The sequence below is a fragment of the Mercenaria mercenaria genome, chromosome 4, assembly GCF_021730395.1.
Source record: "Mercenaria mercenaria strain notata chromosome 4, MADL_Memer_1, whole genome shotgun sequence".
Classification (NCBI taxonomy): Eukaryota; Metazoa; Mollusca; class Bivalvia; order Venerida; family Veneridae; genus Mercenaria; species Mercenaria mercenaria.
Window position 1 is genome coordinate 10187888 of NC_069364.1, and position 14628 is coordinate 10202515.

Below are 14628 nucleotides of genomic sequence, written 5' to 3' on the forward strand. Positions count from 1 at the left end.
AATTGGTAAATAATAATGCATCATATCAGAATTGTATACTTTTGACGTATTATATTAATGCTATATCACTCTTATCAACACGTTATATTTGCATTCATGGGTTAGAAATGTCATTTATGCGTATCCGAAAGGCACAATTTCAGAAAACATACTGTAAAACATTAATTTTTCGGATCCCTTTACAATGGCCTGTTGTGCACGCAACGCCTCCTTTACATCTTCAAGTTCATCCTGCGGCATTGTGGGTAGGAAGAAGTCCTGAAAATAAATCATTAAATAACTTTTCGTAATCAACACCAACACCTACTTTAAACTGCTTAATAGCGATGTATGACCAAGTCAGATTATCCCTGATCCAGACTTAAATCATTGGATAAAATAGAAATTCTTGTTGTAAGAAATTATTTTTGAAATCGAACAGAAAGTAAGTATCTAAAAATACACAAAAGTAACAAGCTATTTTTATGCAGCATAAAACGATATTGTAGATAACACGAACAGACATATTGAGTAAATAATAATTATTTATTTTATGATAACTAATGAAATACTGCATTCTATCAGTTAAATATTTTCGTATCTCATCGCTCACACTGTGAAAATATGAAATCTATATTTTCACATTGTGAGAGATATAGCTTCGCCCTCTCATAACATTGTGTATGAATTTTAAATTATTTGCTGGAAACAGGATGAAAATTGTAGTCGCACTTTGTTCTTCATAGTTTATTTCTCGATTCAAATTATTTTACTTAAAGAGAATTTCAAAACGTTATGCAGTAAAAAATTAAATAAAATGGAACTTTATAATGTATGCGTCTTTATAACGTCACAGCACGTCTGACGTCATGTCTGTTTACGCGCGTCTGTTTCCCGCGCTGAGATTAAAAATAGTTGCAAAATGCACATCTCAACGTAACTGAGCATAAAATAAAAAGAAAAATTGCTTGTTTTCGTGAATATGGATAATATCTCACCTCGAAGTGAGAAAATTTTCACATTTTCACTCGCGCGTAACATATTTGAAATTTTCTCACTTCTCAGTGAAATATATTCCATATTCACTCAAAACAAACAAATATCCTCTATGTTTCCACATTATGTGACAGACATATTGTTTGTGGCTTCGCCTTTATTTATTATACACAATGTGTATGTAGAGATCCTTATCCGGCTTCATCTCCAAAACTTAAAATCCCTATTCATTATTTTCTGTATATATTTCTCAAAAAGAATATTTACTTCGAGGTTCTATTCCTAAAATTAACATGTCTTATCAAGATTAATTGCAAGAAGAGACATACCTATATAGAACAAACATAGAGGATATTACATAAGTGTCTTTTCATATTATATTTATTAAACGAGTTAAATAAAATAATAAAATGCGAGGCTCTGCCGAGCATTTTATCAACTTTATTTAACGAGTTGAATAAATTCAATGTGGAAAGTCACAAATGTAATATTCTTTTTATCACATGTTAGCCTTTCCCGTCAAAACACCAAAAATTCTACTTCTTTTACTATATAAACAAGTCAATTTGACCAACGTTACCTACAATATAAACGACGTCGACGTCAAAGCTTTATTACACTAGTGTATAATCATTTTTATTTAATGGCTTTATTACACTCCCGCGACGTCAAACATGTGATAAATCTTGTTATCTAATATCTTCAGTCAAAGAGTATCGTTAAGGTAATTTTACGCTTAAAACACATGAATTGATACTAACGCCAGCTAACACAATGTTCCGTCGGAACTAGGAACACTAACATTTTAAAATAGTGTTCCTATTTTAACTGTAACACATAATGCGACAAAGTTTAATAGCCATAATTTATACCTTTTCATTTGATTTCTATCATCATAATACAAGTCAAAACACAGCTTCTCACAAATCAACCTAAACTATTACATAATAATCATTTTAGAGCGCTTCAAACATCTGTGAAAAGATCCTTTGGAAGCATAGAATGCCATCAAGCAACATAATAGCAAACTGTTTGATTGAGTCTGTTCCTAAGAAATGTACAAAACCCTTCATGCCCCCACCCTTCCCCCTGGCGCCGGCTTATGCCGAATACTTTTATAGTAAAAATGAATTATTTTACGCCCGCCACACGGCAACTTAAGAGAGCGGTTGTGATAGTTATGAAAACCTGTGAAATAATAGCATACTCAATTTGACTGATTCTTTCATGAGATTAAACTCGTTAGACTGCCTACATAAAAGTCTATGTCTGTTACGAAGAGTAATTATCTCTAACTTACAGTGCAGTTTTGTGGTTCTTCTATCAATGATATGAGTGGTTGAAGTAACGTTCTTTCCCCTTTCAATTGTGTTAAAACCGTATGGAAGTGAACAATTAGACTCTTTATTCCCTGTAATCGAAGATCTTCACCTTCAACAGATACCAATCCATTAGGTATCATCCGATTTTCAATCAGTCTCAGTGACAATTCCTACGAATGAAATAAATATTTCGTTAAAATAAAATAATAAACATGACCGACTAATACCATCTAAACTTTGTACAATATATGTTAAACTTTACGAATTAATTACACATATGAACGATGTTAGATACACTTAAACACGAAATGTAAAAAGTATTGCTGTGGGGGCCAGAAGCTATACATTCTGTACAAATTAGATTATAGATGAACTTGCAATCGTTTCAAAATTGACATATATACTTTACCGAATCAGAGCTTGCTTGCAGGAATGATTCTATATTTTGTACTTTTACAGACAACAACTAAAAATTACCTTATGCTTTAAAGTGTCACTTTCTTTAATAAATTCAGATAGAGTCAACAACATCTGAAATAAACAAACAGTGCAAAACCGTGTTGACTTCAGACAAGTTATTGAGTACATTGGTGTAATTATACCTTAGTTATACAATAATTTTATGTTTTACTTAATATGATCTGGTATTTTTCACACATTTTAGAGCCTTTCTCCGTGGTGAATGATTTTATAGTTATAATCATGATAATACAACACTAATATTTCCATTTATTCGAGGTTTGTAGCTACTTTCAATGCATCACAAATCCATCATATATTTGTGTACTGTGATGTTTTACCTCAGGTGTGAATTTTCTCTGAACTTGTGGAGACAGATGTGATACTGTAACGACTCTGTAGATAGCAAGCTGTAACATAATCTCTGCACGTACATCGTTTCCTTCACATTTCTGAAAAAAAATTGAACAGTTTCAAAACTACATTTTACGATGACTTACTATTTAATTTCATTCTTACTATTTTTGAAGATAATCTGTTCATGAATGACTTTTATTTTCAACAAATGAACATAACAAACACCTATATAATAAGAATGATTTGTTTTCTTATAACAACGACCCTGCATACATAAAGAAATACATTTTTATCATAATATCGACTTTCAGTCCTAATATTTCAAAATTGCTGATAACAATACCTCCACGACTCTTATTCACAACGTATAACTGTACATGCAATGTATATCCAGCGTTCTATTACGAGTATGGAGTTTCGTTAAAATACGTGCTAGCTAACATAATGGATGTTCTCATAAACAGATAATCAATCAGAGGCTACTAATATTTTGGCGGATTGTTGCGCTATATAGTTAAAAATGAAATTCACGGTTCCTTTATTTTAGTTATTTTCAACTTGTTTTTTGACTTTTCGTATTTTTCCGTGTATGAGTTTCAAAGTAGTGTTATATGTAATATATTTTTCCATGTATAAAAGTAGTGTTACTTACTTTAACCTACTTTCATGCCACCACCCTATGCCACCTCAAACCTCACCTCCCTTTAACTCTCCCTCCCCCTTTTAACCAAACCTTTCATTTTAATAAAATGTACTTGTTGAAGCAACTCGTCTGCTTTATGTTTCCACTATAATTTTTGTATTTGTGGTTGGTCTAAGCTGGTTTGGTTTGCTAAGCTCAATGCTTGCATAATGTTTTTTGCAATTTATTTTATTTGACATTATTAATCACATTGTATGGATGCTGCTGCAAAACGGAATGCTTACCAGAATTGACCTCTGTAAAATATCGATATTTCCTTCAAGTAATGCTGATGAGACGGCCTCCCGAAGTTCTGTGTAGACTTCGCCACAGATAATATATCTGTCCGACACCACCTGTTACGTATGGAATTATTGCATAATGTATTGTATTATAGCCCTGTTTATATTTCGTTGAATTGTTTCAAACTTTTCAACTTCAGTACAAAGTTTTGAAAAATTCACATTTTTACTTGGCGGCTTGAAATGTTGTAATCGAGAACAGATGGCTTACTCGTGTAATATGCTTTTGTTAAAGCATTCATGCCACAAAAAAGCAATCGATGAAATAAAAACAGAATATGTTTTACTCTCATATGATATAGATGTATCGAAAATATATTATATAATAAATTCTACTCACTGTGTAATGTTATTGCATGAATTAAATCATATGTATGTGACAAATAATGAACTCATTTATTACACGACAGTAAAGTAAAATAGCTCACTTCATTCATATCCATTATTGCAATCCATCGAAGATCGAACACCTGGCTGCTACATGCTGCCTGGTATACGTCAATGCCATAACAGCGACACAAGTACTTCACAAGATAGGTTCTTCAGAAAATTATAAAATAAAATAGTATAATTTGTGTGTAATTTCTAAGATACATTTATATTCGAAGTAACTGAATCACTGTAACTTATCTAAAACATAACAATGATATCCGTTCGACACCTATACATTTACTATAGCCATAGAGTACTTCAACGCTTTGACTTTTCCTATTTCTGAGATCTGCTTATATTTTCCTGTCAAGCATCTATTGCGTATGTTATGACAGGCAGGTATGCTATGCTGCTTGCCGAATATTCCAGTTTAAAAGCTTGGACGGATAGCTCAGTGGTTTGCACACTGGCCTTCCAATCCTGAGGTCGGGGGTTCGATCCCCGGCAGCTACTCGGGAATTTTCAGAAACGCTTTTCAGTGTTTCCCACCCAACTAGAGGTTTACTGGTTAGGAACCCAGGTAATCCTTGCGTGTATCAGTGCTATACACTGGGCACGTTAAAGAACCAGGCTGTCTATTCGCAACGAGCTAGGTTAGCCGGACAAGCCTGTATCTGATTTCTGATCTCTCTGTCGTGGGGGCTTTGCCTCACTCTGTCCCTCTGGTCAAATCGCTCTGTGTCTGTACTAGTAGAGGATGAATTTATGCGCCCTGTGTGGCTGCATTTGAACTATGTAAAGCGCCTTTGAACGTGAAATTGATCATGAAAAGGGCGCAATATAAATCTGGTATAATAATAATAATAATAATAAACCCGCCCGCTTAGCTCAGAGGGTAGAGCATTGGTCAACGGATCGCAGGGTCATGAGTTCGATCCTCGGGCGGGGCGTATGTTCTCCGTGACTATTTGATAAACGACATTGTGTCTGAAATCATTAGTCCATAAATAAGCCATTTAAGCCGTAACGTGAAAGTGTAATAAAATTACATATAAAATTACGTTTTAATTCTTCCTGCTATTTTAACGTTGTTATATCTAATTAAAGGTCAGTTTTATTCAACACCGATACCTGCTGTATAAAAAAGAAGACTACAGCGGAAATTGGTGTAATTCAGCAAAAAAGGACAAGATATCATAATAAGTGTTAACATTTTATCAGACTTAAAATTAAATGTTTTTTTTTCTCGTTCAAATCAAAGGATAATGTGATTGTAATATTAAATGAATAGAAGAAAATATCTCAGATTTTATCCACAAAAGTACCGCTCAAATAAGAAACAGATCACATAAAACTTGTGATCTAACGTGCTACAGCTATACCTGACTTAGGAGTACAGTCTATATCAATGTAGTTGTGAAAGAATATCGTGTAGTACGAAATGTTTGTTGTTAGATTTAACGTCGCACCGACACAATTTATTTCATATGGCGATTTTCTCCAGGTTTGACTGTGGACAAAAACGCAAGGTGTCGCTTCGAACTTCATTTTATCATGGGCGGGCACTTGGGTAAAACCACCCGCCTTCCGTAAGCCAGCTGAATGGCTTCTTCACATAAAGAATACAACGATCGAGTGAGGCTAAACCATACATCGGTGTGGGGGAAAGTGATTTGAAATCTGCGACCTTACTCACTCTGCCATGGACTTTCATAAAGAATGTAACAGTCTGAAACTACAAACATTTAATACTGCTTAATTGTGGTAAACATTTCTATTTCTATACGTACCGTGGCCAACCTGACTTCGTTTTTTCACAAAGATGTTTGGCAGTTTCCAAAAGCGTTTCTATGGAACTTTGCACCAGGTCTTGTCTAACAATTTTAGCAATACAATCGGCTACAACTGCTAAACCCATTCTAGCACTTGCCAGTCCGTATAGGTTTTCGATAAGATCTTCCTTTTCTAATGATTTGGCAGCAGATTGTAATGTTTTTAAAGCATATCCATCAAGTCCAGCATCATCAGCGCAAGCGGCTTGCAACAACTTGTCCTAAAGTAATATGAATTATATAAAAGATGACTTTTAATCTATACGTTAATCAAATACCAGAACGCTCGAAAATTGAAAAAGAGACTTGTGGTTTCTATAAAAGTCCATTATCTAACCGTATAAATACTTATAATAAACAATGTGAAATTAATTGATATTTTGCAATTAAAACTTCCTCTGTCTTCCGTTGGCAGTTCCGACTCTAAAGAACATGTAAGGTTCGGGCGCGCACCATGAAAGAATCCTGAGAAAGGAAGAGACTCGTGGGTTTTCAAGGCATACATTTTTATTTCAAGGAATATACATTTATGCATCGGTAATAAAAGTTTCAAGTGCCACTTCAAGGGTTTATTTTATCTTCTGTTGAAAAACACATTAACAATCTGGTGAAATATTTCGCAATTCTCAATCTCATTACCGGTAAATAATACCATAACAATCAGAACATATGGCTAGATTGGTGTTTTAAAACAGTGTGTAAGTTTAACTGTTTAACTAAACATTTATATAAAATACTCAAATTAGGTAAGTAGTTTAAAATATTATCTTACCGACAGTGCAACTAAACCAGAAACTATGATTCAAATTAAAATATATGATAATACCTCTAAACAGTGAATGACCAAAAGATATATATCGTCCCTGTCCATCGTGTCTTTGTCAAAAAGCGCTTTCATCTCGTCAAGATATCTTCGTAAACTATTTAACACTTGCTGTTCACTAAAGAAGGAAAACGTACAGAGAGATGCAAATATGGAGGAGCACTAATGCAAAGTGTATGCTTATCAATAATATTGAAAGCCGAGATACTTATATGAAATCTTGACTTATGAATTCGAAATTTCGACTTTGTAACTCGAATTTTGTCCTATGCAAGTCACAACTAAGAAGTCACAATTGAAATTTCGAATAAGTAGTCACCATAATACATGTATAGGTCCTAGCCCAAAATAGTTTTTCTATAGCCCCTATTACGCAGCTTAAGAGTATTCATATTTAATTCCGGACCTTGCGCCCCTATGGCAATGCAATGTAGACATATTGTATATTGTTACGAGCCTGGCTACCATTAGAGACCACAATCGGGTATCTTTCTAGCAGTAGAATTTGAGGAGAGGTCGTAGAAGGTGACCAGTTAGTGTTTTAATTTAGAATATTTGATCATATTTGGAAATTTTTGACATGTTTTGATTTTCCAACCCTGGGAAAATACCACTCATAGTAATGTTTATAGTTTAGATAAAGCTTTAAATCTGCAGTAGGTGTAGAGGCTAGGTTAGATTATACTTTGATACATTGATGTATGACAGTATATGTTCAAGTCCCTAGATGCTGCGAACCACATAGGAATGTGTAGGTATATGTATCCTCTTTATATTTTTCATAACTATGAATTAATGAAAAGCCTTTCAAGCTCAAGTGAATAGCCAATTAACATTTTTGCATTTGACAAACGGATAGACATGTTTTGCGGAAATGGTGGAAACTCGAAATAAGTCTCTCGAAATTTCAAGTCACTAAATCGAAATTTGTTGTAATGTTTCGTGTTTAATTTTGTGTTACGTAAGTGTAAGCCGAATGTTCGAGTTATTAAGTCAACATTTAAGTAAGTATCGCTAACTTTTGAGTTAAGAGATAAAATGCACGCATCTGCCACTCATGTTTTTCCGCACATATAAGATAGATTTAGCTTAATGTGTACATATTCAAAATTTACTGAAACTATTTGATTTTTCACGGAGGTGCTTATAGCAAACGGATGAGTTCAAACTTCATACAATCATTATTCAAATAAATGCTCACTACATACTCAGACACCAATAAACCCAAAGACAACAATACCTTGTCTTCAGGAGAAGTTGTAGAAGAAATGATCTTAACACAGGGTTTGGATCTATCCCCGTATTAAATATGGAGAGGTCTTTAGTATACTGGCGATTTCCACGTGTCCTGCAAAATGCATAGCTCAACAACTTTTCAACTACTTCGTCAGATGGAGCAGTTTTGTCGGCGAAACTAAGCTGGGATATTACGTCCATGAAAAATGCGTTGCATCTTTTTTGATAGTCTTTCAGTCTTTCTTCTGAACTGTTTTTAAAAACAAGAAAAAAGGGTTGTAATTGGTATCAATACATAGCGCAAAAAATTTGATTAATACATTTTAGTGAGCTTAAAGGTATCTGAAAAACAAAACATTAAACGCATGTTCATAATTAAATGTCTCAATACTAAAATATTGCTTTCGTACAATGAAAACAGTTTCGTAGACTGAAAGCATATTTCCTTATTGTTAAATTTATAGCCAAACTTGTACGTTATATGCTGTATTAAACATAATTCAAATATTCTACAAAAGAATAACTTGAATACCCATTTTCGTCAGTATTCCCCGGAACCCATCCATCAACAATTTTTTTTCGGCATTTTGCACATTTATTTGTTTGGGCAGCTCTCAGGTCATTGTAACAACGGTCACAAAGAACGTGTTGACAAGGCAAGGTAATAGGAGCTCCTTCTAAAACCTTCTCACAGTCACTGCATTTGTCTACAGATCTGAAATAATGTATAGGTTAAGTCATAAATCAGATACATCAGTTTGGTTAAGGACACAATTTCTAATTATGTCGACAACTATCAAGCATTGCAAAGGTTGATATGAAGAAACGGAATCAAATGTGAATGATGACAGCTTTGGTATTCTTCAATTTGCTATGATAAAAGTTTATTGACTGCCTAACGATATATGTAAAGACAGGTCACGCAGGAAAGTAGTTAAAAATCTCGAGTCAGAAAAATCAAGGCAAAAGTAGCATCATTCCAAGAACGCTGACTCCCCAAAATAGAAACTACATTAATAAAATGTTAAATGATAAACGTTTACAAAAACAAAAAACACGCGAAACTACTGGTATGTATCAATTCCGTTCATTGAAGTCATCAATATTTAGTAAGCTCAAGTACATACAGTGACAAAATTGTTATCATCCTTACAAATCACATGCCTTGTTTTTCACTAGACGTTTATAGAATAGTTTTAACAATGTTTACAAAGAATAATTTTGATATGAATAGCTTTTTTACATTTTAAGAAGCAAATTCTGAATAAAATTATGTAGGCGTTGTGGTAATGAACCCACCTAAAGCAATCCTTCATCACTTTTTTATTGCAAGCTTTCAAGAACTTTTCCACAGCGATAAAGGATCCTTTTGTTTTCATGTCTGCTTCATCACCTAGCAACTGTAAAGAACAAAATTAAGATAAAGTGTTTTCTTGCTTTTTTTTTTTGCTAAAAACATGTATATGACTATTTCCCTTTTATTTATACATAGTCTTTGTATATTTGCCGGATCTTTTGGGACCTTGGAATGCACTCAATATTCAATATTTCTGAATAAAAGAGTTCTACTTAAGCCAGTGCTAAGGGCACGAGGGCTGTTGCAAATTTCGTTTCCTCTCAAACTTTTATTAAATAAACCAAAGTTGCTGTATTGTTTGCAGTCTATGCTTCAAAAGGATCTTGACACATAGATTTGTTATAAAAAAATCAGGTATCAATTTTATCAAATACAAACGCTGATGCAGAACAAAAAATGTTAGTCATCAAGTAATTGCATTCAAACAATAACCAGGATATTATTGTTGAACCAACAAAGTTATTTATTTTATGCTAACTAATGAAATACTGTATTCTATCAGTTAAATATTTTCATATTTCATCACTCATACTGTGAAAATATGAATTCTATATTTTTACACTGTGAGAGATATAGCTCCACCCCTTGGATGAAAACTGTAGTCGCACTTTGTTCTTTATAGTTTATTTCTCGATTCAAATTATTTCACTTAAAGAGAATTTCATAACGTTATGCAGCAAAAAATAAAAATAAAATGGCACTTTATGTTGTGTGCGTCTTTATAACGTCACAGCACGTCTGACGTCATGTCTGTTTACGCGCGTCGTCTGTTTCCCGCGCTGAGATTAAAAATAGTAGAAAATGCAAATCTCAAAGATACTTTGTTGGTTTTCGTGTATATGGAATATATCTCACCTCGAAGTGAGAAAATTTTCACATTTTCGCGTAGCGCTCGTGAAAATATTTGAAATTTTCTCACTTCTCAGTGAGATATATTCCATATTCACTCAAAACAAACAAATATCCTCTTTTAATTTTATGCTAACTAATGAAATACTGTATTCTATCAGTTAAATATTTTCATATTTCATCACTCACACTGTGAAAATATGAAATCTATATTTTCACACTGTGAGGGATATTGCTCCACCCCCTCATTACATTGTGTATGAATTTTAAATTATTTGCTTAAAACAGGATGAAAATTGTAGTCGCACTTTGTTCTTTATAGTTTATTTCTCGATTCAAAGGATTTTACTTAAAAAGAATTTCATAACGTTATGCAGCAAAAAATAAAATAAAATGGAACTTTATGTTGTATGCGTCTTTATAACGTCACAGCAAGTCTGACGTCATGTCTGTTTACGCGCGTTTGTTTCCCGCGCTGAGATTAAAAATAGTTGCAAAATGCAAATCTCAACGTAATTGAGCGTAAAATAAAAAGAAAATTTGTTTGTTTTCGTGAATATGGAATATATCTCACCTCGAAGTGAGAAAATTTTCACATTTTCGCGTAGCGCTCGTGAAAATATTTGAAATTTTCTCACTTCTCAGTGTGATATATTCCATATTCACTCAAAACAAACAAATATCCTCTACATATTTTATTTTTACGGCCTCTTAGTTAAATGCCTAGTTATTGACAGTGGGCCAAGAGAATTTATATTTCATTTGTTCAATTGGAGTTGGTATGTTTCAAAGTATAAATCCAACATGAAGGGTCATTAGAATGTCAATCAGCCTTTAACTGACAGTAGTTTAAAGTATTTTAGAAGTGAAAATCTGGCCTTTAATTTTCCAACCTTTTATTTATGTGATATATGTTCTATGACCATCTTAAAAAAATCTTCTTATTTTAATAATTTATTTACACTCAAACGTTTTTATCTTGCAATAATTACTTGATATTATTTCATTTTACAATAACACAAGAAAAAGAACTGTACATTTCATAGGGATTTTAAAAGGAAAATTATATTTTTTTAGATTAAATAAGTTCCTATGTTTAGCATAAACTAAAACTCTTTCAATCCTATCAACTTGTATAAGACTGAATTTTATTTTCTGAGCAATTAATATCTATTTTAAGTGCTTTTGTGTCGGGTGATTACTGATTATCAGCCAACAACATGGATCATTTGAATGTTATGTATAAAACATGGATTATTATTATTTTTAAAACTTTACAACTTCATTACGAGTAATTCATGGTCCAGTATTGACCAACGGATGTGCTAATTGCCCTATAATAAACCACGATTGTGTAATCACTGAAAAGCTACAGAAACGTAGTTGCTTATTAGGTACTTATATAGTTAAGGACTTAGGCCTTTACAATGTAACGAGTCTTACCATTGTCTCTGATAAAAGTTTAAAAGTTTGAATCGCGAAAATCAATGATTCAGTGGAGAAAGAATTACAATGCAAAATTGCAATGACAAAAGAAAAATATGTTTTGGAAAGAAAATGTACGCAAAATACGATTATGGGTATAATTTTTATCATATTTGTTAACTTTATACAAGGCCAATTAGTTTTTCTAAATATTTAAAAAGATCAAAGATATTTACAACTTCTGTTTTAATTGTTAATAGTGTATCAGCTTAATATCCAAATTCTTCTATAAATTTAATTTGAGTTTATACAGTATACTGTATTGTTTAAATCAACTTTGCCGACTTCTTGTTTCGGTACTTTATAAGGATTCGTATATACGAGATATCGGAATGAAAAGACAAATATTGACAACAATTTTTGATATCTTTTGAAAACGGCTGAAACTCACTGAATTCCGATGTAAAGTTTTGAAACAGAAAGGAGATTTTAATTGTCACTGGTCAATTTGATAGCAAACAGTTGTTTTATGTTCCAGGTATATATTATTCAAACATTATTTTGTCAAAAGACTACACCGAATGAAAGCAATATGTCAGTAAGTCTGACATTACAAAACTATTTCAAGACATACCGACCAAAGTGATGTATAATGCTTCACCGACGTTCTGTTCTCTTCGTCTGACACACATACGTGTTCAATAAACAATTTCATGACCGTGACTCTAGACCACAGCATCCTTAAATATAACATTATGTACGTAAATAGTAGAACATATAATTAACAAGATGTAATATAAAAAGAGCACATTTGTCGCAAAAGTCGCCAAAAGCATTAGAAACCAAATATCTAATGATATCATCATCACTGAACAGATCATGAAGGAATACGAAAAGTTTAAACAAAACGCTTCACAGGTATTGGAACAAACTACTTACTTTATCTTTCGTACTATCTGAGCGACATTGGCCCCGTAAAGTGTAGGATCTTCAGAATATAAGCTGATGACTTTTTCTACTACAGACCTGTATCGGTGCACTTTACCTAGCCATTCGGATCTGCCTCCTCCAGATTCTAATGTGTCTTTTCCAGGTGCTATACTCTCAATGAGCAGATACACACCTGTGAATGTCTACGAAGTGAAAAGTAAAATTATTAGTGGCATAATAAAAACAAATGTTCTATTGCTTAAGTTATTGTTACGTCTAATGGTAACAACTGCTTGTTACTTGAAATACTTAAAGTAAGAGAAAAGAAAACCACCAACTATTAACAATAACAAAGATTATTTTAAAAAGTAACAATTAAAATACCATAAAATGTTAACTAGCCGTAGAGTCTAATCTAATACGCAAGAATATTCCAGATCATGCCCTGGTCAAATTTAAAACCATTCATTATAAATTCCAAAATATTTCACACACAGTCCAAAATGAATTTAGAATATTCAAAGAATATCAGTCCTCTCTTCAAAGATAAAATTTTAAATCCACAATATAAATGTTAATCCTTTAAATGTTAAATGTCCAAACTGGTAATAATTTGCTATTAAGAAGTACAGGAACGTTTTTCAGTAAGATATTACTTTAGGTTCTACCTGATTACAAACAGCTTCTATTTAAAGCATCACGGTAGGTTTCAGAACTTTCATGTATCACCAAGAATTAAAAGGAGATTCTTGAAAAATAGAATATCAAAAATTTAAAATAGTGTAAACACCCTGTGTATACAACCTTCTAGACAACTATAAATAAGTAATTGGTATACTTGACATATCAAAACTAGGAAGGCTTTATCTGTAAACAACGAATCATCAATGTTAAAACTACAGTGAACACAATGGGGAAAGACCTGTACATAGCACTATTTTGATTTCAAACATGGTATATTAAACAAATTTGTATTTATCAAACTCTATAAGTGAGAATCAATACATACGATTTCATTTTCCTTGAACAGGAAGTGGTCAGGATTTTCTGCCTTCAGTTTAATAATGGCTTCGCTGCACTCCGGCCATGCTACGTTCAACATGTGAAAACTGTTTAGTCTTGAAGATAAGGCCTCAAATGCTAGGTGAATGTAGATCACCGAATTAAGAAGGCTGCTAGCAGGCATGTCATATTGGAGTGTCTCAGTCATAGCAGTTATGGAATCGAACACCACCTGAAATATTTGATCATTATGAACATTAATACATTTACGAAATGATTTAATTCCAGAACGTCAAAGTTTAATTTATTTCGTCATTGTCGTTTTTTCCATTCCATCTGCACTTAACAAATGTTCTCACGCAAAACGTATCATTTTGCCAATATCCTGCACGTTACCTGTGGTACATTTCTGACATTAAATCTTAAATGTCATTAAGAAATTTCAATATATTATCTTTTAGCAATCTGATGATTTTACTTATTTTACGACCAATTATCATTCTAAAAAGTCACAAAAATGAACGAACATTAAGATCTTTTTTAATATAATTTGACTTTGTTCCCGGTGCTTCCGATGGATCTACTTTCAAGATTTTATTTGTTTATTCAAATGCCAGACATTAATTAAAACCTTAAAGCTGAACAGTAACATTATTGTTGTCAAAAGCTAGAAAAAAACTAAACTGGGCACATTCTTAAAAGTAA

General features: G+C 32.7%; 1 protein-coding gene across 1 annotated transcript in view; it reads right to left on the reverse strand.

Moving 5' to 3' along the window:
* The window catches only part of LOC123552657 (E3 ubiquitin-protein ligase rnf213-alpha-like), a 129432-nt gene that overhangs the window by 18342 nt on the left and 96462 nt on the right, over positions 1 to 14628 (reverse strand). The window contains exons 57-70 of the mRNA XM_053540042.1: positions 13931 to 14155; positions 12931 to 13124; positions 12626 to 12731; positions 9660 to 9760; positions 8893 to 9075; positions 8365 to 8610; positions 7128 to 7242; positions 6260 to 6522; positions 4526 to 4637; positions 4041 to 4151; positions 3098 to 3208; positions 2775 to 2828; positions 2276 to 2467; positions 153 to 258 (exon numbers count right to left, since the gene is read on the reverse strand). Coding sequence (XP_053396017.1) covers positions 153 to 258; positions 2276 to 2467; positions 2775 to 2828; positions 3098 to 3208; positions 4041 to 4151; positions 4526 to 4637; positions 6260 to 6522; positions 7128 to 7242; positions 8365 to 8610; positions 8893 to 9075; positions 9660 to 9760; positions 12626 to 12731; positions 12931 to 13124; positions 13931 to 14155 — 2119 coding nt within the window. The remainder of the gene's footprint in view (positions 1 to 152; positions 259 to 2275; positions 2468 to 2774; positions 2829 to 3097; positions 3209 to 4040; positions 4152 to 4525; positions 4638 to 6259; positions 6523 to 7127; positions 7243 to 8364; positions 8611 to 8892; positions 9076 to 9659; positions 9761 to 12625; positions 12732 to 12930; positions 13125 to 13930; positions 14156 to 14628) is intronic.